Source organism: Coffea arabica, chromosome 11c, assembly GCF_036785885.1.
Source record: "Coffea arabica cultivar ET-39 chromosome 11c, Coffea Arabica ET-39 HiFi, whole genome shotgun sequence".
In the NCBI taxonomy this organism is placed as follows: domain Eukaryota; kingdom Viridiplantae; phylum Streptophyta; class Magnoliopsida; order Gentianales; family Rubiaceae; genus Coffea; species Coffea arabica.
Genome location: NC_092330.1, coordinates 35,642,226 through 35,667,098, shown reverse-complemented (window position 1 = coordinate 35,667,098; position 24,873 = coordinate 35,642,226). Strand labels below are relative to the sequence as shown.

Sequence of the window (24,873 nt, the reverse complement as noted above, 5' to 3'; positions counted from 1 at the left end):
GGAGGTCCTAACTTGACTCTTACTTACAACCCCTTTTATCTTACCACCCAATTGAACTGTCCTCCCTAGTATATTTTCTTTGAATCATTGACTCAATCATTCTTCTAATTTTCATGATTTCGGAAAAAAGTAGAGGAACTCAACAATTTTTAGGCAGCCATTGCCTTTTAATTTGTAGGGTTTTTCATTAAAAAAAAAAAAAAAAAAAGAATAAGCGTACGGTCAACTCTCCACTCACATGGGGCGGCCACCAAAGTACTCAACCTCAACTTCCCTGCTCATATGGCCAACTCTCTACTTCGCCCGGTACGTGTCTGTTATAAATTCAGCTATGCTTTCATGAATATATCAAAGACGTCCAAGAATTTCCATGAATATGAGCACAGCCATGGTGGCTTTCAAGATGTTTAGAGAGCACCCAATTCTTGGAGATGTTGTTGCTACTGCATTGACCCGTTGTATTCTCCTCTATACCACTCCCTTCTGGACAATGATTTACAATAGGGGGCTTCTTGATCAGGTACGCAGGGCATTGCAATCATTTTATTTTTAATTTTTGAAAAATAGTTGCGAAGGAGGAGGAATTGAAATGGCAAGAATCTAAGCCTTGTTCACAAACGAGAATCCATGCCACACTTTCAATCATTGAACATTAAAGACATTTAAACTGATTAAAAGGTTATAATGTATCAAAAGTTTATAAAGAAAGGGCCATTTTAAAGCACTACTTTTGCATTGAGAAAAAGAGAAAAGAGCAAGGAAATTTCTTTTGTGTCAAGACGATATGTTTTCTCATTATTCTTTGGAATTTTCCTTTCTAGAATACTTACGGGAAGCTTCTGCATATTAGCATGGGGCTAGTTTTCATGCTTTGCTGGCCAGTGTTCAGGTAATTTAAATTTACGTACTAACAAAGTAGAGGGAAAAAAAAAAAGAGGCCACTCTTATTTGCTTGAGAATAGAAATGGCGTTTTTAATTTAATTTATTATGATTTTTGACAGTTCTGGTAATCAAGGAGGGTTTTTAGCAGCTATGGTTCCTGGTTTCAATGCTTTTAAATTGCTTCTTTTGGGGCTCGAAATGCCGAAAGATGAGAAGGCTGTTAAGTTGATGAGCGGATTGGGAGATCACTACAGGTTCTGGCACCTTAATAAAATGTATTAGAACACTAAACCAGGTTACGTAAAGGACATTAATTTTCTAATCCCACACTCAACATCTATTCCATTCTACTCTAGGTAGATGGGGAATCCAATTAAATTATATAATGGACTACAGAGAAGGCCCATCTATACCAGACGGGTACATTAGCACACCCATTAGATAATTTTTACTGGAGGAGTTGGGGTTTGAAGGATCTTATTTCCCTTCTGGTTGCCGATTTACTTTTGACAAGTTGATTTAATAATTTTCCCATGAAGACTATATACATCGTGGTTAACAGCCTTTAGTGTAGTTTTCTGCAGCATTTCATAACAGCCATATAAAAGACAGGTTGAATGTTAGGGCTAATTGCAATATGCACCTTTAAACCATGCAATTTTCTCTCTAAATTATCAATTCATGGCACGTCATTGTCCAGATCGATAAGTTGAAGCCAATTTTAATTTTCTAAGTGTTTTTTAATGCAACGACTATAACACATCTATTTTTTTTTTAATAGTGTATATGGGAGGGCTCGAATCTAAATCTTTTATTTACACTCTCTCTTTCCGAACCATCTAATCCATCTCTTTCCCCCTGCATCACATCTAATTTGCTTTTGTTTATCGAAGTACTTTTATTCATTTATGAGTACTATGTCTGTTTAAGCAAAAAATATCTATCAAATTTGTTAGATTTGAAATAACCAATACTGATGGTGTAAGATACTTTAATGCTACAATCGAAAGCTAAAAATAAAAAGCACTAGTGATAGTTTGTGGGTACATATAACAATTAAACATTGATAATGTAATCAACATCAGGAAAAGTCATATAAATTATGCGATATAATTCTATAGTAACAAATTAAGAGAAAACTGAATTTGATCCAAACACATTTCAATGTTGGCTTAATCAACTCTATCACAACGATAAACACAATAATGTGTTCAATCAGTATTTTCCTGATTTAACAGGCTTTGAATGTTGTGTGGAGGTTCCAAGGCTTGAAAACTATGCAACTCTAACCATTAGGATTTACAAAATGCTCCTACATATAAACATGATTCTTGTCAACTTCGACTGCAAAAAGTGTAGTTGAACTTTTCTTCAATATTTGTAAACCAACTTATCAAACTTGCCCGTTGGCTAGCTGGTTCCTAGGTTTACAGGTTTGATCAACCAAGTCAAATAATTATTTGCTTTGAGAAGATTAAAATTTCATTTTTACTTTTCAACTTTGAAAAAGTACAAAAGATAGTTATTGTAAACTTTGATTAAAGTGTATTGAATGTTTTTAACTTTGATATATTTATTTCAAGTAAAATATATCAACTGTTAAAAGGCAATAAAAAATAAATGGTAGCAGCACAAAATTTCCATATTGTCTTCTTGATCAATTGCTTAATGATTGAATACATCTTTCAATGGCTTCATAAACTGAGCTTGGCTAATTGTTTCATTCAGGCAAATTCTCAAGGCATCATTTTATTACCTTACCGCAATCTCCTTAGCCAGTGTTGTTTATTGGAGAACTTCTCCGGTGGCTGTTGCAGCAGTATGCAACCTTTGTGCTGGAGATGGTACTATTCTTTGATCCATTCTCATTTTCTTTAACTACATTATCAAGTCAAATCAATTGTTTCTCGCTTGTATGCTTTTTTCTTATTTCTTGTTTTTTTCCCCATAAAATAAAAACAAGAACCAGTGTCTACCTTGTTATGTTTCAAACTTTTCATACAGCAATCAGGACTCAGGAGTATTTGGATTTTGTATTCTTATCCTGCTCCAGGTATAGCTCCTATTGTGGGGAGGCTTTTCGGGAGCCTGGAATTACCATACAACAGAAACAAATCCGTTGCTGGAACTTTTTCAATGGTAGCAGCTAGTTTCTTAGCATCCATCTGGTAATTCCTGCTTTGTCTTGATACCAAATATCAAAACTTGATGCACAGTTCCCTGACAAAAATCGTTGCGCAACAGGTACATGCACTATTTCTCGATATTTGGGTACCTTCAAGAAAGCTGGAAAATGGTATAAAAATTCTTTGTAGTGTCTCTTGTTGCTGGATTAGTGGAATCTCATCCTTATCATCACAAAACTTGATGACAATTTGACAGTTCCCCTTGCTTCGACTGCAGGTGAACAAGAGGGATTCATCAAGACCATCTGAGGATGTCATTGGTGCTGCCAAATGATGTTATTGAAGGCATGTGTTAATTAGTTTAGTTAAACATGCATTCGTAAAATTATTTGTGTCAATTAATTCGATCAAAGCTAAACTCAATGGTTCAAACTAGGGCTGCAAACGTATCGAGCCGCTCGCGAGCGGCTCGAGTCGAGCTCGAGCCAGCTCGAGTCAAATTCGAGCTCGAACTCGAGCTCAGAATATTAAGCTCGTTAGCTCGCGAGCCGGCTCGCGAGTTTGAGTATATATATTTATATATATTTTTTATTTTTATTTAATAATAAAATTACGTATATTATATATAAATATATTTTAATTTTTTATTTTCATAGTGAAATTACCTATATATCCTTAATATTTTATTATTTATTCAGAAAAAAATATTATTTTTTTTATTTTTTTAAAAATAAAATAATTTTTTTTTATTTTTTTCGAGCTCGAGCTCGAGCTCGAGCTCGGCTCGACTTGATTCGAGTCGAGCTCGAGCTCGAAAATTGCCAGCTCGTCGAGCTCGAGCTCGAGCTCGAGCTTGGTAAAATTTAATCGAGACTCGGCTCGATTAGCTCAAATCTCGACTCGACTCGGCTCGTTTGCAGCCCTAGTCCAAACTTCTCCAAGGTCTTTGATTTTTTGGCATATCTAAATTTATCTGTATTGAATTCTGAAAGAACAGCAAGTCTTGGTTTGTTAAAGTGTTAGGATGTTGTTCGTCATAGTTTTTTTTTTTTTTTTTTAAACTTTGACAGTTTCCTCTTCTCTTTTTTTTTTTTTTTTTTTTTTGTCGAAACGATCGGAATATATTGATTGGAAAAGAATTATACACAGGCGAGACTAGCTCGATGCTATACAAAGTGCATTTTGCACTATAGATTGGGATTAACCCATTCTACATCAAAATAATTGCTCAAAGCTTGAGCACTGAACAAACAACTTAGATCATTCCTGCTATATTTTCCTATGCAAAAGGAGCATTTGTAAAACATTTTACTTAGCTCACGGATGTCCTCTATTAGGGTAGCTAACCACAATCCAACTGTTTTTGTTCCCTGTATTTGCTGCAGCAGGTCCATGTTAGGAACTCCAATACATACCAGCCTCCATCCTTGTTCTACTGCTTTGATCAGGGCCCATTTAACACCTTCAGCTTCATGTTGAACTTGGTTTGAGCTTTCTCGTTCTCTCATTTTCCATCCCATCACATCCTGCCCTCTACAATCAGATGCTACAATACCATATCCAATGGACTTAGATGCCTTGTTCCACTTGGTAGCTATTCTTAACTGCATTCCTGTTATTCTGTTGTCTGGAGTTTGGCTCGCTTCTTGTTCATTCCTGTGAAGTGGAGCTGTTGTTGAACCAATACTGCATCTCCTAGTCTTTTTGGTCCCATCATTGAACTCCATCCATGCATTCCAAGCTGTGGTGATTACTTGTCCTGGCTCATGAGTTTTGTTGTTAAATTCTTTATCATTCCTACTTTTCCAGATATGCCACAGAATATAAGCTGTGAGAGATATATGGTCTATCCCTTGATCTCTTTGAATTGCTTCAGATAATGCAGTCCACCATCTGTTGAAATTCCCAGTCTGCTCCTGGATCCCATCCCATTGTACTGGTGCAGCTTTCCAGACTTCCTTAGCTTTCTTGCACTTCAGAAGAAGATGTTCCAACGTTTCTAGCTCCTCCCCACAACCTGAGCATATAGGGTCTCCTTTAGACATTCTACTCCAGATTAATTTCTTGACTGGAATTGCTTCTTTCAGGCCTTTCCATATGAAAATCTTAACTTTGTGACTGATTTTTAGTTTCCACAGCACTCTCCACATGTCAGTCCTCCTTGGTCTATTGCTAGCCTCAATTCCTTCTCTTTCCCCTCTACCCTCCTGTTCAATCTTAGCTTGGATTGCCTTGTAGCCTGATTGCACCGTATATTCCCCTTTCTGATTTCCTGTCCAGAAGATATTATCCTCTCTTCCTGTGATGCTTATGGGAATCTTGAGAATGTTTTCAGCATCCTCCTTTTTGAAGTTTTTGAAGATGAGGTTTCTGTTCCACCTGTAGCCTTCAATCAAATCAGCAACTTTTTGAACTTTGCAGTCTCCTGGCTTAGTTGTGATTGGCCTCCCTAAATGTTGGTTTGGGATCCATTGATCATCCCAGATTCTGGTAGAAAGGCCATTCCCTATCCTTTTTCGAATTCCCCATTGGAGTTCTTCTCTTGCACTCATAATGCTTTTCCACAACCATGAAGCATTGTTGGGGGTTCTGGAATCCAAGACACTACAATTTGGGAAATACTTGCTCTTCAGAACTCTGCTGGATAACATATTTGGATTTCTGATGATTCTCCAGATCTGTTTAGCCAGCAGAGCTCTATTGAAACTTTGAATGTCCTGGAATCCCATACCACCTCGTTTTTTCTCCCTTGTCATCTGCTTCCAAGCTATCCAGTGCATCTTATTCTTATTGTCTTTTTCTCCCCACCAGAAATTGGAAAAGCATAGAGCTTATCTCTTTGCACAACCTGCAAGGTAGTTTGAAACAAGACATTGTGTAATTAGGCATTGCCATTGCCACAGCTTTGATCAGAATTTCTTTCCCAGCTGAACTTAGAAGCTTATTTTTCCAGCTTAGCATTCTTCTTTTGATGTTATCCTTTATGTAACCAAAAAGCTGTCCCTTAGACCTTGAAATCACCATAGGAAGCCCTAAATATTTCCCTTGCAATACTGGTTTAATCCCTCCTAGTACCCTACACACTTCCTCCTTAGTTGCCACATCCACATTTTTGCTAAAAAACACACTGGACTTGTCTAAGTTAACCATCTGCCAAGATTCTTGTTCATATACCTCTAGTATCCTCTTTAGCTCCTTTGCTTCTTGAGAGTTGGCTTTGCAAAAGATCAGGGAGTCATCAGCGAAGAAGAGGTGGGTTATAGAGGGGCCATGTCTGCTTATCTTCATGCCTGCCATGCTTCTTGTCTGCGTTGCTTTCTTCAGTAGACTAGAGAAGCCTTCTGAGCATATGAGGAATAAATAAGGCGACAGAGGATCACCTTGCCTTAATCCTCTTTCAGGTACAATGTATTCCTTACACTCTCCATTGATGTTAAAGGAGAAGGAGACCGTATTTATGTGCTTCATTATCCAATTTATCCACTTCTCACAGAATCCCATTTTTCCCATTATCTCTTGCAAAAAATGCCATTCAACTCTGTCATAAGCCTTAGACATGTCAAGCTTCACAGCCATAAATGCATCCTTACCATATCTTTTATTTTTGAGATGATGCAAATACTCATGAGAGGTGATGATGTTATCCAGAATGTGTCTCCCAGGGATGAAAGCAGATTGATTAATGCTAATGCAATGATGCAGAATAGGTTTGAGCCTATTGACTAGGATCTTGGCAATAACTTTGTAAATCACACTACAAAGGCTAATGGGTCTGTATTGCTTGATGTTAATGGGACATGGGACTTTTGGGATCAAGGAAATGATGGTATGATTAATAGCCTTTAGCATTTTGTCAGAATGAAAAAAACTTTTAACAGCATTTACCAGGTCTCCTTTGATTATATCCCAGAATTTTTGGAAAAAAAGGGGGGACATCCCATCTATGCCAGGAGCCTTGTTGCTATCCATAGAGAAGATTGCAGATTTGATTTCCTCTTCTGTTACTACCTTAGTTAGGTCCTGGTTCATAGCCTCAGAAATGGATTTTGGGATTCTATCTATAATCTCATGATTACTACTCTCATTAGATTTGGTGAAGAGTTGCCTGTAGTAGCTACCAATTTCAGTTCCCAAATCATCCTCATTTTCTGTCCACGTCCCATCATCCTTTTGTAGTTTCTGCATTCTGTTTACCTTCCTTCTACTGTTTACCTGTGCATGGAAAAATTGAGTATTCTTGTCTCCTTCTTGTAGCCATTTGAGTCTGGCTTTCTGGCTCCAAAACATTTCCTCATCCCTGTAAGCTTCCTTCATTTGCATCTTGAGCGAAGCCCTTTCCTTTCTGATACTTTCCAGTGAAGATCCTTGAATCTGATCCAGCTTTCCCTTTATACTCTCAATCCTTTCCCTAGAATTCCTGTTATTATTGTTGCTCCATCTAAGTAAGGCAACTCTGCAGTTCCTCACTTTTGTTTTAACCTGAAACATCCTGGACCCCTCTACCTTCTTGTCCCAAACTTCCTTGATAACTTGATTTATCCCTTCTCTTTGAAGCCACCTCTTGTCAAAAAAGAATCTTTTTTTCCTGTTCCTTTCCATGGGGTTAGTATCCAAAAGTAAAGCACTGTGATCAGACGCATGGGACTTCAGGTGAGTGCATTTTGCCTTTCCAAATTTCAGGTTCCATTCTACACTGCTCAATGTTCTATCAAGCCTCTGTTTAATCTCACCATCCCCTTCCCAATTATTGCTCCATGTCCAAGGCTGTCCTTCATAGCCAATATCAATCAGCTGATTTTCATGGATAAAGTTCCTGAAGTCAGTGAAAGTCCATTCTTCTCTTAATCTTCCTCCCCACTTTTCCTCATTGGAGCAAATGTCATTGAAATCCCCTATAATTATCCATTTATTACCCCATAAATGTTTCCTTCTCTGAATGACCGACCACTGTTGTTTCCTTATTGAGTCATCACAACTGGCGTAGATCCCAACTATCCACCAGTCACTATTGCTGCTTTGGTCCTCTACATGAGCCTCTAGAGTGAAGGCCGTGTGTTGTACCTGCAGTAGTTTAATGTGTGCACTCCAGTATAGGACCATACCTCCTGCTTTGTCCATCGATTCCACTATATGGCTGTGCTCATAGTTTAGGATCCTCTGGACCTTTTCCATATATTGTTTCCTGTTCTTAGTTTCACAAAGAAACATCACTTCTGGGGAGAGGAGATACTTGTACTCCTTCAAGTGGGAAACTGTCAAGGGGCTCCCTGCACCTTGGCAGTTCCACACCATAACCTTCATGGATCACTTGGGGTCCAGTGAAGGCTGGCACCCACCCCTTCCTTTAAACCTTCTATTTCCATTACTTGGTCTCCCCCTTTGCTTTTTTTCATGATGTGTTCACTAGCTTCAGAATCTGTCATATCTTCATCTTCCACAACCAATTTCCTTTTGGCCGTTCCTACTTGGCTCATACAATTGCTGTCCATCTGCTGCAAAGCCTTCCTTCCCCTTCCCATTGATATCCTTGCTGTTTTCCTTGTTTTCCTTTCTTGTCTCTGAGGATATTCTACTTGAGAGCCTTTGCTGTTTTGGCCCTCTTGTTTACCTTGTACCTCACCATGCACAGTACTGTAGCTACCAGCTTCTTGGATATTCAGATCAGCTTTTTGCTCTGGTACTAGCAGCTCCCTGTCCATCATTACCTCATCCTCTCCATTAATTCCTTGGATTTCTGGTTTTTTGCATCTTTCCATCTCTTTTAGCAGCTCCATCATCTTGTTACTACTGGATTGTTGAGCTCCTGCCTGGACTTTCTCCAAAGTTATTTCCTCCACATTGTCCATATCTGCCTGGTTTTCAACTCTCTTTCCCTTGCTAGCCAACTCCTGGACCTGTCGTTCCACATTCAACTTGCTTGGAATATGTTCCACTCTCTCCTTTGGTTTATTTGTTCCCTTGTTCCTTTCTTCCAGAATTTCCTCACCCCTTGGAGTAATGGACTCATATTCCTCTTCCTGCCTCTTTGATTCTTTCCTCACCAGTTCCCCGTTTTCCACCCCCCAATATTGCTTCTTAGATGGAGATTTGTAATAGTTCTTCTCCTTTTGGGGTGATGATTTTTCAAATTGTACTCTCATCCATGGTCCATACTGATTCTCTTGCTGGTCATTTCCTGCTAGTATCTTCGACTGACAGCTCTTTTCACTGTAGCCTATAATCCCACATGTGTAGCAAAAGTCAGGACACCTTTCATATTTGAACTTAATCCATCTTTTTTGACCATTCATTTTGATTGTTGTTCCACGAAGCAGAGGGTGGAATATGTCAGCCATGACCAGGACCTTCATAAGCTTTCCTTCTTTGCCTCCATTCTGTGGGATAACTACTTCCCTAACTTCCTTAAACACTGCACTTACTTTCTTCCCTACCTCCTTGGAGATGCAATGTAAAGGAAGATTCCACATTTGAACCCAAAGTGGTGCTATACTGAAAGCATTAGGATCATCCTCAATCCCCTCATACCACCTACTCAACACAAGTATCTGGTTATCTAAAATCCAAGGCCCTCCATTGATTATCCTTTCTCTAATATCCTCCCCATGAATTCCGAATTGGAAGAAATTTGGCCCTAATTCAGTTACTTTGAGCTCTTTCGGATAACCCCAAGCACTAGCCACAAAATTTTTTACCCCAGTATAGTTAGCAATTTTATCTCCCCTGATTCTGCCCAACAAACTTGTTTGACATTCCTGTCTACCTGTGCGGGCATCCCCTGCATCCAGATCAGTCACACTGTATTCATGGCTATTTAATGCAAACTTTTGCATGATTTCAGTCAACTCTTCAGCCATAGTAGTAATATGATATTTAGATGGAGACCCACACTTTCTGAAAAATGAAAAGGATCTAACTAAACTTATACAGATGCGCATTCAAATCTGCAATCTTCCACTAGGTAAATGCCTTACTGGGAGAAACACATACACGAAAGGACAACAAAGAAGAAGAAAGGAAACGATAAAAGTAAAAAATGCAGAGAAAAAAGTTAAGGGATAAAACCTTAAAGAACCTCAAACATTAAAGCCTGCATTTATGGCTGTAAAACCTGTTCTACGTCGATCCAACTTCTTAGCTCCGACCATCTATAAATAGTATGTCCGAAGCCCCTGGACCCTGTCACCTTTTGTTCCGACACCCACCAACATTAACACCTGATCTTTGTTTGGATTTGCGGACAGATCCATGTTGATTGGTTACAAGTATTTGATTATTAGTTCCTGGTCTGAATCTCTGTTTTTGGATTTTTGAAAGTTTGAAAAGTTTGAAAAGTTTGCAGAGTTTGAAATTTTTTGGCTCCCACTATTGGGGGGAAAAGCTCTCGCAGAGAGAGAAAGAGCTCTCAAGTGAGAGACGCAACAAATTTTACTGACAGTTTCCTCTTCTCTATATTGAAATTCAATGGATTTGAAAATGAAAAGTTCTAGGGCAAAATTTTAAAACAATAATTGAAAGCAAATTTGGATTGGGAGTGCCAAATGATTTTTTTTTTCTTTTTTTAATTGGCTCGATCGACACATGCAGGGATTGATTTGAATAAGACCGGCAAATTGTTCAGATAATAATCATGTAGAAAACACTACCTCATGAATGTCTACATTAATGATTTAGTTCCAACTTACCAACTGGAAAACCATACAGCGACCATGAATTAGAGAATGGAGATACATTCCAAAAAAAAAAAAATTTTTTTTTTTTTTGAGAATATATGCAAAGATTTTCAGCAAAGTTCATTCTATCCGCATGCTTCTTGTTAAGTTCAAGGATATAAATCTGTCTACAATGAAACCAACAATTATGTTTTTATTGCAGTACTTAATAACATTTGAGTTCCATCTTTATGATTCCAATGACACTTATAAGTTTCTTCACCCTTTTTACCAACCATTGATGATCAATATCCATGAAATTGGTAACAAGAAATGCCTAAACATTCACTAAGGCCTCCGATAGTAAGCAATTACGGTATAACCAGTCTGGGCAAAGGTGAAGGCAAAAAGAAACATTGAACCTATTACAGATATACTTGCCCATGGATTCTTAAAGTAAGTCCTAACAAGATTGGCTCTCCAACGAACCCAAGGTCTACTGCAGTATTTGATAACCTTCTTTTCGACCATGTAAACTGAGCTATCAGGATCAATTGTGATATCTCTGGTCAGTGAGTTGAATAAATCAGCAACAACTTCATCCTTACCAAGAGAATTTTGGATGATCCCACAAGAGCGAAGGAGAGTAATGTCCTTGGAGTCTCGGATGATATTGTTCATGAAAGCAAGATAGTTAGTCACTTCTCTGCCTGCCCCGACGTGTAAACGCTCGAAAGCCAATAGGTTGAGAAAGAATGTTTCAGTAATATTATCCACAACAATTACAGGAATCTTGAGGGTGACGCAGAAAACACCCTTGTAGAATCTTATGTCCTGGAGATTTGTACTTCTGCTTCTTTGAATTTGGATTCCTGCTTCGTGAAGCTCTGTTGCAGATGGAATTGTCTTCTCAAGAACCCAACTTGGCCATAATTTTCTACGTAGATGACTGGCATCGGAAGACAAGAGCAAAACCCTGTGACAAATATCTAATACATGCAAGGATTTGTCTATGGATTTGTGGCGACTGTAACTGCCGAGATTGTAGAGGCGAAACAACAGCTTGTTGACGTAATCCTCTGCCTATATGCAACATGAAGATCAATTGCTCAAAAGTTGATGTACTCAGAGCTAGACTTGCATATATAGAGTATGATAATCTAACGTATTCGTTCAAATCAGCGATTTGAGACTAACACAGTAACATGTTATAAAAGTCGCAGAAACGCAAATAATGAGAAGGAAAATGATGTAAACCTGTACTGTTTATATACCTTTGTTACTAATACTTTGCAAAATTATGGTAATTTGGAATAAATTAGTGCTTCCTTCAGGGTATGCACTATCCAAATTAATAGTGTAAGGTGTGAAGTGATAACAATTGATAAATTTATGGTGTAATTTTATTCAAAATATAAGTTAAAAGAGTGTAAAGTGAGAACTGATAACAGTTTGATGGTGCAAAGTAGAATTAATCCAAGAGATAGAGAGGAGAGACCTGAGTATTAGAGGCACCTTCAGCTGCAACAAGCCGATGAAGAACCAGCATGGGCAGCTGATTTTCAATCATGAGCATGTCACGCATAATATCTGGCATGACGTAGACGATTCCATGATTGCTGAAAATGGGATCGCTTTCAGCATAGCCCTCCATGCTTCGAGTGAATATCCTCAAGATCTCTAGCATAAAACAGCCATCAAGAATCATAAGTTGAAGGAAACTTTCTGTATCTTCACGCCAATGATTATCCAATGATTGATATGCAGCCCGTAGATCATCTACTACTATATTTAAGCATTGAACATAAACCATAATAGGTTTCCTGGATCTCCTGAGGAAGTGAAGAAGAGCTCTGTCCTTGTGTTCTTCCATTGGCTTTAAATTAGCATGGCCATGGTAACAAGGGCCAAAAGAAACAACTTGAGGTGTGTAAGCGTTCCTGTTCAGCTTAATAATGGAGGCTGGCAATCGATAAACAGACAGCCGCTTCCAGCGTTCATTCTCCGAATAAATATCAACTTCATGCATAACTCTGTCATCCAGTTCAATTATCCAGCGCCAATTTTTTTCATGCGGCTCAACTATCCAGCTGTTGTCACTCATTTTCTTCAACCAAGATTGAAGGTTGATTTTGAGCCAGGACAATTCTTGCTCTCAGAACACTTGAGCTATCATTGAAGTGCTGTATGAAATACACAGAGTCTCTTAAAATTTTAAAATCTCTTTTCTATGGGAAGGAGTTTCGTATCAATCTCTGACGCAACAGGGGGCGCATCATCTTGATTTCGGGCGGTTCTAGATGCTTTTCTAAATCATAACTCAAGTTGATTTGTACAATAGAGTCTTGTGTAAAAATACCAAAGAATTGTGCTTTGCTCCAAAACAAACCAACCCTCTTCGGTCTATTGAAATCAAGAAAAGAATAAGTTCTATCAGAGTAACTTTTATGAACCATCGTCAAGAACATGTTAGAGAACTATTAAGTAATGTTGATTTAGTATAGATTTAAATGGATCCCATATTCCTTTCTTGCGCATGTGTAAAAATCTTTATTCTGTACTTCTTAAGTCTAATTCTTGAATCTTGATGAAAGCACATGCAAAATGGATATTTCCCCGTCAGTTTCTTTGCAAAACAGCAAGTAATTGTGTCCCTTTCCTGTAGCCTAAAATCTCTGGAATTTTTTTAGAGGTCCTTCTGAGCATGTCTTCCACATTCCTTTCGTACCAGCTCTTTGACCTGGGATCAGCCATTGATTCCATTCTTTCAATTCCAAAACAGCCGATTTTCTCCAGCACTGTCCTCATCTCTTGACAGAAGCTGCACATATAGGCAAATTGCATGAATCAATTTACATGGATGCTTTGCTCCTCCCGTATAAATCAACAAATCACTGGTTTAACCAGTAAGCGAGTTGGTCGAACCAACACTACGTTGATTTTTTATTACATCATCAAAGTTGACAAACGGAATAAAAATCAGCAAAAAGATATTGTTACAATGTTTCGATTGATATCTAATATACTACTATATTAAAAGTAAAAGTATCATGACTTGTAGCATTATAGAGTGTAGGCACTTTTTTTTATCTTAGTTTTTATTATGTCTATATTATCCTCCCGTGTTTCAATTAGAGTTATTACATTTTAATTGTGGCAGCAATTAAGGATATAAAACATTCCAAATGATTAGATCTCAATATTGTTGGTAATTAAAATAAAAAAAACTCCCTATTAAAACTATTTACTAATCCTTGCATTCCATCTTCAATTCTTCTGTGCATCAAAGTTTCTTATCCAAAGCAATTTCTTACTCGAAATAGTGTGACCAACTGTATTAGCCGCAATTTTAATATCATAAAAAATATGAGTATCAAGAAAACAGATGCTATTAGAATAGAAGAAAAAAGATAAAAAGAAAAGAGTCCATATTCATTTGAAGAATCTTGATATGGATATGACAAGACATATGCATAATTATGTGGTGTTTATCAATATGAAGAAATACAAAAACAAAACCAAAATAAAAGAATCCAACTATTTCTAATAATTGAATTTCAGTTGACAACTAAATAGCCAATCTAAGATAATTGAGCTGTCTAAATCATTTACATTCTTTGTTAACCTAAATAACACTTACAGCTCATTTGGAAGGGCAAATTTGGTGAGAAAAGAAAGAATTACTAAGGGAAGTTGAATTTTTCTGACATTTGGAATTTTGGATGGGAAAGAATTGAAAAGAAAATGAAGAATATCATATCCCTTTCAAGACAGAAAAGCTATCCGCCCAAAACGGGGCAGAAAACGAGAGAAATGAAGTGGGTCAAGTGAAATATTTCATATACCAATTTTACCTTAAAAGGTTACAATATAACTATGTAACCTAATAGAATATTCATTTAAATTCAAGATTTAAGGGCCTTTATGTAAAGCACGATGTTTTCTTTCTATTTTTCTTCACTCCCAAACAAAGGAAAATTACATCATTCTCTTTGTCCTCAAAAACTTCCAAATAATAGGAAAGATATTACAATCTTTTCTACTCTATTGTTTTCTTTTCTAACTTAAGATTTCTCTTCTTTTCTTTTCTTTCCTAAATTCCCAAACTAGCTATTAGAAAAAATGTAAATAATTCAAATTCAACAATGCACTTCACATTATTCAATTCAAATTATAAAAAATTAAAAAGTTCAACTAGAAAGATATAAACTAAAATAATTAAATATCCATGCAAAGTTGGATATAAGCACGGTTCATATATTTTACTCTTAAATGAGTACTTCATTCTAACTATACAATTGCACTTTGGTTGTCTTAGCAAGAAAAAAAAAATAACATTCAAAATGTTACGGCAAATAACATTAAAAATGTCGATACAAATTTTTTTTATTTGTTAAAATTTACTGATTTCATTAGAAACATATTCATGAGTATTATTTTCAAGTAAAAAAAGGCGCATCTAGACTCTAGTTGGTAAATGAGCTTATGGAAGGTTAAAGGAAGGGATAAGTGTGCTAAAAACAATTAGAATGACAAAATTTAACAAGCCAATTCATTTACTCTAATACCCCGCTGGAAATTAATTTTATTGTTTAAGTCTTTACTTTACTAATAATTATGAATTCTGTTTGCTAAGTTCACACTTGACATGTGTCCATATATTTTTAGTTTAACATCTTTTATCCTCGATTAAAAAATACAATATTATGATGTAATGGTAAAATAGTATGAGTATACAACAATTTTGGTGAAACATGACCATATTAAATTTTTTTTTTTATCAAAGTTGAATCCATAATTTACCAAAAAGCTCAAAATAAATTCAAAAATCAATAGATCAAAGAGTTTGAATCTAGATAGTCTTTGTAACAACGATTGCTTAAAGAAATTGAAAATATAAAATAATCTATTATGAGGTAAATAATCAAATTTTACAAAAAAAATTATATAAGAGATGCTATATTTAAATTAATATAATCACGTGCAAACTAGGTGAACTATTACTGGTAATAATAAGGTACTGAACCTGAATCGTCTTTTTTATTTATACTCAGGTTTTATCACTAAATAGTTAGGTGTCACGTCTGTGTATGCCTCGTAAAAAGGAAATTTAATGAATTAAAATTCATTATGAAGTGCACACTAGGTGGAGAGACTAATAAAAATGACGCATTTTTTTCCTTATCTGACACTGACTAATTATTGTTACCTATTTATGCTAAGGCGTTGACATATCATGTAAATACATTTTGTACAGAAAAGGACATCTCACGCTCGCATTATGATAGTCTCATAATTGATACACTTAGGTATAAATAGATTAAAAAGAAAAAGAAACTATGTTGCCTTCATCTAGTGTCTTCTTACCCATTGATTTTTCCCTTGACTTATTAACTAAATTTTACAATTTCGTATTGAAACTTAGCCAAGATGAGGTTTGAACAATTCAACTGATCAAGATCACTAGACAAAAATGTATAATCACCTCAACTAAATCACAAGAAAAAGAATAAAGTATTTCTGATTCAAACCAAGGGATCCTATAAACAATTTCGGGATAGCTTCTGCAGAAAATTCAAAATCTACAAGAGGACTCGTCATGCCTATGGTTTCTCCAAGTCCAAACCTCATAATTAGTCTTCTGCATTTTACTTCCTGGGATCGTATGACCAATGGACCTGACCTCCACCATAGTAGATATCTTACCAAAAATCTATATATTAACACAAAACTATATATACAAAATTTAGGTCAATTTGGATATCCCTTTGGATATGTGGACATGTCCTGGTCTGATCAAGAACATAAGTTCAACAAGGAGAACTTGACATGCAAGCAAATTTTTCCTTTCTCCAAATCCAATTTAGCTCCTGTCACCAGCCAATGTCCTGGATTATCCTGAGGCCCTTTACACAATTGTGAAGTATCTACAAACTTCAACAGCTTTTGTGTTTGCACTGGCACCGGCGGCCCTGTCGGATAAACCGCAGAATCCACCACAACGGCGGGCATTTTCTCCTTATCCAAAGTACCGGAAATCGACGTGCTTATGGCTGAGAAAATGCTCCACTTGATGGAGTTTTCCGATGGACATTGCATCCAATTTGATTGGACAACACAACAATTTGAGACCTTTGAGTATAACAGTCGAAGATGTAGCACTGTTTTTGATGATTCTTTCTTAACATGGATTTGTGCCCCGGTAACAATGAATGCTTCGTCTGCTTTTGTAGCCCATTTTGGATCATATCTCACAGGGGCTGTGCATATATGTGAAAATTTTTTCGATTGAACTGCTTCCATATATCGATCATCGGGGATTTCTTCTGTTCCTCGCCATGTTAGAGGGTCATTGATCTTGTCTTGGAATAATACTGGAGCATTTGATAAGTGTTGCAGATGTACTGCTAACCTGATAAAAGTCCAATTTTTGTTAAATAAGAAAGCTAGCCAATTTTATTAATATAATTTCAAGATTGATCACCTATCAATGCAAATAAAAATATTTTTTTTTTTAAAAATGCAAGAATACAAATTAATGTTTATTAAGTTGTATATATAGTTTTGTTTAATATGAAAATCAATAAACTGTTGCACAAAAAAACGCATACAAAAAGATGAATTTGTGACATAATGTACAATGAATCATAACGAAAAAAACACTAAGTAATTGATAACTTGGATATAAAGAATCTAAAAACTTAAAACATTAGTAATAAATTGCTTCTTCTAATTCACCAGGAAAAAAATATGACCATTATTATTATTATTTGTCAGAAACCACAATTGAGAAGCCAGAAGCCAAGAATTCTTGGTTTTGATGTTGGCAGGGAATTTGATCCCTCAACCAGCACCCCAAGAGAGACTTCAAGGTCCTCCTGGTGTAGGAAAAACAGATAACCATTAAAAAAAAATGATTGAAGTCTACATGTTTTATCCATCTATTATTTTAGTGAAGTTCTAAAATTAAAATTGACCACAGTTTGCTTTTTTTTTTTTTTTAAAACAAAAAAAAACTAAATACAACATCTTTGTCTAGGCTACTAAATACAACTTCATTCATTAGTGCATATATTCACCAATATTGAGATTGTCAAGCAATACCTGTTGCATTTCATACCCTCCAGGTACAACCGCATTCCCGTTACTGGTCTCTTTCCAACTATAACCTACAGAAAAATTGTCCCATTAATTCATATACAATTATAATCACCAATGAATCTATTTAGCATACAGTTGTTCTTTTGATAGCAAGAACATGGGATATATATTATAATATATATTAACTTTTTATACACTGACAACGTAATAATTTTTTTTTTATACCAACAGTTTTGAATATATGCCATATGTGCATAATTTGAATTTGAATTTGAATTTATATTATATGTCATGACCTAAATCTGCTATTACAAATAAAATTATGCACCGACAATGTATAAAAAAGTTATCTTTATAATATTTATAGTTACCAAAAGGAGAAAAAGATAAAAATAATTACCTTGGTGGTGTTGACATAGAGCTTAGGGCCCATGAAGTTGAAATGCAGAGTGGGGTTTTGTCGAGACTTGTTTCTTGCTGGCCCAAGAGGAAGATCATTGTGAACTGGTGCCCACATTTTGTGGGCTTGGAAGTCCAGAAAGTACTGCATATCGTTAATTGGGGGTTTATCTGCAGATCATGCATACCAGTTATTCACTAATGACTTCAAGCCCAATGGAGTGGAAGCTTTTATACTTTTATTTGTATTCTTCTCCTCTTCTTCTTTCTTCTATGTGGAAAAAGATCCATTTCCAATTTTCATTTTGTCGTTGAATATATAATTTTAACACAACCCAAGATTTATGCAGTTTTCTCAATTACAACACAATATTCTCTATTTCCTCAAAATTCCCACAAAATCTATAAATTACTAATTCATTTTTTTTATAAATTACTAATTCATGCATGTCAAAGAATTAAATTAATAGTATACAAAAGCTAACATATACATGTAATAAAATTAACTTACAACGAAGATAGAGGTTGATCGCATGTGACAAGAAGCCCTTGCCAGGCACACCTTTGAGAAGAGAGGTGATGGGAATGAAATTGAAATGGATTGCATCTGGCATTGATGGAACTGTTAGAATCCACTCACAATGACTACTAGTAGAAGTATCACCACCCCTTTTTGAGCATATAACTGTTATTCCCTGCAGAATATATTCACATCACAGGTTGGAAACATAATTTAATCAAACAGTGTATTCATATCTTAGTATTTTGATCTTTAACAGCAAAATGAGAACACTGATGAATTTGATTTTCTTTAATAGTAATAGTTTAAAAGTTCCTAAGATATTAGAAAACTACAATTTTGGGCTCTTAGCTTTTCAGTTTTCTAAGTTAATATGTCACATTTCCTTTGTCAATTGTTAATTGAGTCTTTCAATCGTCTCTAATGCACTGAATTTTTCAGTAATGAGGTATATGAAATGGAGGGACCAACTAATTTACTAACTTTTGAGAAACTAAAATTTCTCTAAATTTAAAGGGACCAGACTAAAGATAACCTCAGATTTCAGAACTAATGCTCCAAAGGTGCATTTCTGTTCTTCACATACTAAAACTTTCCTTAGTGTGTCGCATTTTTCCAACCATTCTTTTTTTTTTTAATCCTCTCATCTTTCTTATTCCTAACTGTCAGGTTCGAACCATGAATCTGACCGTAAAAAAAACTCTAAGAGTTTTCTCCTGTTACAGTCATATTTCTGACCATGCTTATCGGACTCTAATAATTTTTTGTTCCAAGACCAGTCAGACAATTCACTGTTATATAACCTTGAGAAACCACCACATTAGCTGCCTTATGGAGTCTTGAAGAATTCAAATACCTGATTGTTCATTCAAGACCTTGAGAATTCACTTCTTTCTAGCAAAATTGTGAGTGATCCTTGAAGAAAATAGTCATGGGAATAGAATGCAATTTTGGAAAAAAAAAATTATAAATTGCTTACCACACCTGAAGTTTCTAGGAATACTAACCCAATTTACCATTTAAGCATTAAGATTCACCAAAGGTCAAATTTTCACATGGTAACATGAATTCTTGGACCAAGTGTGCCCCATTCCCCATAAAAGATCACAACCACCGAGTTGACCAATCAGTGGAAGAGTTGACATGGCACAATTATTAGGGACATAAAAATGGTATACTGTTTAGATTATTTTTTCTTTATTCTTGATGCCTAAATATTTTGGCATCAAACATTAGATTACTCGATCATTAATTTCAACAACAGCAGCCCAATGTAGATAAGAATGAACAAGAAATATCACTGAACGATGAACCGAACCTACATCTTTCGTTGTGATTGATGAGAAGCTGTTGAAGGGGTTAGGATGTGGATCGAACACATTGAAAGCCTGAGGTGCCTGTATTCAGAGTACCATGTTAAATTAATAGATGATTAATAGTGAAAACTAGACAAATTACAAGATTTTCACCATGAAAACTAGACATCTTATTTTGTTTCCCCTCCTTTTTTAAAGAAGATCAATCATGATTAAGTAAAACGTCTTACCATCTGAACTACACTTCATAGTTATGAAAATCAGATATCTATCGAATATCACTTCCAAATATAAAAGCTATGCAAGAGTGCTAATTGATGAGTAACATTAAGAAAAAAAAAAACTGTTTTCGTGTTTTTATAAGAGGGTAGTACGGAGTTACCTAGCTTGATGGTAAGGTAATTTTTATTTTTAACCAAGAAAAATATCAAGATGGAGGAAGTGAGAAATTTAGTTTTTTGAGCAAGTTTAAGAAACCTTTTGCTTTTGTTCTCTGGTTTTCAATTGATGAGGAGAGAAGCTGCATGCCCCGGTGAACAGCTGATCTCCAAGAACATCCAAGTGGCTCTTGAGTTGAGATGGTTCCAAATTAGAAGATTTGTCTTGTCTTACTAGCACCACGTCTTGCCCACCTATGCTTAGTCCCACAATAATGTGGGTACCATATTTCTCAATAAATCTGTCAAACATCAACAATTAATCATTGTAATTACTTATAAAATGTCATCAATATCTCAATTAAGTGTCATAACCTTCCATTGTTGTACAATATCGTCAACGATTTTATTCACTTTTTTTTAAATAAAAAAAAAAAGAAAAAGTAGAGGTTTTAATCACTTTTAGCTAGACACGATACAAATAGCATCTACCAGCCAAATGCAAGTCATTTCTCCTCGCCAAATTTAGTTGTCCTTTTTTTCCTCTTGGATTTGGACGTTGGAGGGGAAAATAGTCATAATTGATATTATCATGTTAGACAAAATGTTGACCAAATTCATAACGATGTTTAGAGCATGTTTTGTGATTTGCAGCTATTTTCATTGATCGACCGACGTACTTTTTTTTTAATTAATTTTCTGTAGCAAATATTTAATTCTTTATCCCAAATCTTTTACCAAATTTCAACCAAGGAAGCAAATTTCAAAGTTGTTGAATTTTTACCAAATCTAACTCTTGACCATTGCAGAAGCCATCTTCAGGTCATTGTTAGCTAATACAAGAAGAATCAGAATAATCGCCTCATTCATTAATTTCTTGTAAACCAGATGAACTGATCAAAGGTCTCTCCCCTGTGGAAAATTATAGCCACCAGATTTTTAGTATGTGTACCAAAAGCCCTGGCTGGCTGCTATCCAGCCTATCATGTTGAGAAAGCAACTTGTGGTATTAGCCGTCGATTTTGCTGACTTTATGGGTGGATTCTACGTGGAATATTCTTGATCTCCCCAGAAAAAAAGGAAGAGGAATTTTGTAATAGATGTTGATGACTTAATTCGAAGGACTATATACCCAATTATAAATTGAAAAAGTATACATTAATTGTGTGCATATATGTTAGTTGTGGTGCAACAAAGGCACGTATATTTTATTTCTGTAAAAGTTTTTTTTTTTTTCAACAACTGAAATTACTGGAAAAGTTTATTGACTTGGTCAAGTTTAGCTATTTGCATGAATACCTGCAATTTTAGGTCAACTTCCTTTTGAGTGTGGATGAAGTAAAGGTTTGGTGTCAGACACCTACCAAACCATGCCAAATATTTGCCCATTTAACTGCCAATTAACTTTTGACCAAAAAAAAAAAAAAACTGCCAATTAACTACACAGTACTATCAATTTTCTTGTGCCCATTCTTCCATTGGTAAACTAATAAATGCCCTTTTGCTCCATTTTGGTGGATGAGAGAGCCAAAATATTAAACTTATTATCTAAAGTTGATATTGATATTTGTGCACCTTTCAAAGTAGTACATATACATTTATATTTGACAAGAAGTTTGGAAGAGAAACTTTTATCCTACACTAAAATTGTACTTATTGACAAAAAAAAAAAAAAAGAGCTAAACTTGTACTGCCCTCTTATTGATAAGTTACTTGTTTAGTCCCATCAAAATAATTTACACCCCTCTCCACCAAAATGGCCCTTTTTCTTCTTTTTTTTTTTATTTTTATTTTTTGCTTGCTTTTCTCATGATTGCAGGGATTGGATGGGGTATGCTATGTTAACTAGATAGCAAGCAGTTTGCAGAAAATAATGCATAAAAATTTAAGGATAATGCCAGATTTTTAAGATTTCATAGTCATGCTTCATGTTCAAGAACCACAAAAACATGAAAAAACAGGCTAGCGTGTAACACTGATGCAGAAGTCTAAGGATTATTACCTTGCAAGAGCAGCTGGATCCCAGGTGGAAGGAACAGCATTCCGGACTTCGTCAGCAAGAACAAGAGGATACCGATCAATGTGGACATTGAAGAGTATAATGAAATAGCCATCAAGGCCTAAACACTTTGTATTTGCTGCATCTGTTGCCCATGAGCCACTCTGGAATCCAAACATTGAGTTGAACATCCCCGATGGTACTTTTCCAGGAACTGAGGATTTCTGGTTGAAAAACTCTGACATCTGCAACAATTTTGTTGAAACCAGGAATTCTAGTAAAACCAAAAATTTTAATACTCTGGTCCGAACACGCTTAACTTCAGATTTCTGACAAAATCTGATGAAGTCAATAACAAGAAGAAGAAGAATTACCTGGCTAAAATCAAGAATATCGGATTGATATCGAGTTCGATCACCTTTATCACACTTGATATCAATTGAGACATCTCTGAAGGCTCCAAATCCGGGTACAAGAAGTTCTGTCGTCTCCCTTTCATTAAGCCAAACCAGCCTTTCTTTTCCCTTGCAATATTTCAGTCGAAAATCAGATGTTATATCGAATCCTTTGCCCAAACTGTTAAGAGCCCTTTCCACAATTCCTTCTGTCATTTCTCGTTCTGTCCTTTTGTTTTCTATATGGAAATCGAGTTCTTGATGCTTCCAAGCATTAATTGATGAGGAGAGGGAGAAAGAGAGAGAGAGAGAGAGGGAGAGAAAAAAATAATGTTCAAGTTTAGAAAATATTTTAAGCTGCTGAGGAATAGAAGAAAGCCGTTGAATTTGAGAATGTTGATTAGTTAATATATATATAGTTTCCTTATATTATTATTCAGCACAAAGTAGGCTGGAAAATGTAAAGAGTTGAATAAAAGACAAGACTTGGTAAGAGAAAGATACCAGTAGGAAATTAGGAAATTTCATTCCCTTTGTTGTTTTCTTGTATACATGGCTGGCCCAGCAACAAACTTTGACTGCTCTATCTGAATTTGTATAGTGTGTAAGATTCTATTAGCATTCTTGGCTTCACACAGACATCAAAAGGGCAAGAGACAGTTGAAACAGCAAAAGGGATGACTGGTTAACTTGCATAGATCTTTTTTAGTTTGAGATTTCAGGCATCTGCAGAGCAATGTGAACGTGAATTTGAAGGATTACCGTGTATTCCCTAACTTTTAGCCAGGATTATATGCATATGTTTTTCCGTATAAAGTTTGGAGTCTTACTTGAACTAAAAGAAGAAGAATTATATACGTGTGAAATTAATCAAACTCATGTGTGTTCATACAAATTAGTGAATACGTGTTACACATGATAGCTCAATTAAAATGGATGAAATTGTTGTAATCAAGTTTAACTTTTGTTTTTCTACTTGGTCGAGTATTTAAAGAATAGTTTTAACATATGGATCAATTCAATACGTCTTAATTTGAGTGAGACAATATATAACCTACACATTTAAACAAGAAAATGCAGAGGTTTGCACATGCACTAAAGTACATTTTTCCTGGTCTGTTTTAATTTCCTAAAACAAATGGAGCTGGACTTTGACCTAAAAAGTTCGGGTCTAAGGCTGAGGTTCGGTCCAAAAAAGGAAGTGAAGTCTCAAAAATTGCTGGTTTTTAAAAGCTGCGAAGAATGTGTCAATATTGTTCAATTATGCCAGTTGATTAAACAGGGCTAAAGATTATTATTTGCTTGATACATATGAACAAAAATTTGAAAAGGAGTATAGGGATTTTGAAAAATTTGACTAACAAAAATACTTACTAAGTTCGTTCCTTTCTTGATTACACAATTTGAAAAGTTCGCAAACATACATGGAAAAATGTGGTTTGAAAAGCCAAATTTCGTTAAAAGTTTTGAGAATGAGGTATTCAATTTGATTAGCATTACTTAGCATTATTTCAAGGGAGAAAAGGACAATATGGCCAAAGAATATTAAGCGAAAGAAAACAGAAACTGTATGGTCGCAAAATGTTGCAGAAATTGTAGTCCTACAATAATAAGATGATGTCAGTTCTCCTTTTAAGTTTAAAGATAATTAGTACAACAATCAATTTTTCATCTTCGTTGCATCCTTTAATTACCACTCAGTTACAAGCTAAAATGAGACACTTCAATCTCTAAACTATAGAATTTATCTTACTTAAGTAAAATTATTGACAGAAGTAAGGCAGGTTTTATATTTTAAGCGAGGTAAATGTGATACTTTTAAGAATAAAGTAGGACAGGTTTAATAATTTCGAAACTAAAATGGGAAAGGTTTTATATTTTAGGTACTAAAATGCTATAAATTTTATACTTTAAGTACTAAAGTGTTTCATTTTACAATTTAGAAATCAAAGTGAGTATAATTAAGGGTGCAAAGTAGAATTAGCCCTTCATCCACTCCTCCAACCTTCTTGATACAATTAAGTACAATTTATGAGTGTGAGAATAAGATAGATTACTTTTTTTCTTTTTTTGGGATGCATGGACATAACAGTCAATCTTATTATCCT

At 35.4% G+C, this 24,873-nt stretch overlaps 2 protein-coding genes and 1 pseudogene across 2 annotated transcripts; 1 reads left to right on the top strand and 2 right to left on the bottom strand.

The window, feature by feature from the left end:
- The first annotated feature begins 388 nt into the window (after positions 1-388).
- LOC113716109 (farnesol kinase, chloroplastic-like) lies at positions 389-3,318 on the top strand (annotated as a pseudogene).
- Positions 3,319-10,946: 7,628 nt separating this feature from the next.
- On the bottom strand, positions 10,947-12,898 carry LOC113716574 (UPF0481 protein At3g47200-like). Its single transcript, XM_072071372.1, has 2 exons — positions 12,157-12,898; positions 10,947-11,741 (listed from the first exon to the last, which is right to left on the bottom strand). Exons 1-2 carry the CDS (start codon positions 12,760-12,762, stop codon positions 11,007-11,009), a joined length of 1,341 nt encoding a protein of 446 aa, XP_071927473.1. The 5' UTR covers positions 12,763-12,898; the 3' UTR covers positions 10,947-11,006.
- A 3,234-nt stretch (positions 12,899-16,132) lies between these two features.
- Positions 16,133-23,175, bottom strand: LOC113716482 (MACPF domain-containing protein At1g14780). The gene is made up of 8 exons (XM_027240823.2): positions 22,745-23,175; positions 22,374-22,615; positions 20,472-20,673; positions 20,001-20,075; positions 18,670-18,853; positions 18,160-18,329; positions 17,763-17,827; positions 16,133-17,070 (listed from the first exon to the last, which is right to left on the bottom strand). The coding sequence occupies exons 1-8, from the start codon at positions 22,979-22,981 to the stop codon at positions 16,455-16,457; spliced, it is 1,791 nt and encodes a 596-aa protein (XP_027096624.1). The 5' UTR covers positions 22,982-23,175; the 3' UTR covers positions 16,133-16,454.
- Positions 23,176-24,873: the final 1,698 nt, after the last annotated feature.

Coding starts and splice junctions, on each gene's coding strand:
- LOC113716482 (XM_027240823.2), bottom strand. CDS start 22,981: ATGACAGAAGGAATTGTGGAAAGGGCTCTTAACAGTTTGGGCAAAGGA. Junction 20,076..20,471: donor CCAGAGAACAAAAGCAAAAG/GTTTCTTAAACT, acceptor CTCTGAATACAG/GCACCTCAGGCTTTCAATGT. Junction 18,330..18,669: donor GATCAACCTCTATCTTCGTT/GTAAGTTAATTT, acceptor CATGATCTGCAG/ATAAACCCCCAATTAACGAT.
- LOC113716574 (XM_072071372.1), bottom strand. CDS start 12,762: ATGAGTGACAACAGCTGGATAGTTGAGCCGCATGAAAAAAATTGGCGC. Junction 11,742..12,156: donor AAGGTGCCTCTAATACTCAG/GTCTCTCCTCTC, acceptor TGTTGCATATAG/GCAGAGGATTACGTCAACAA.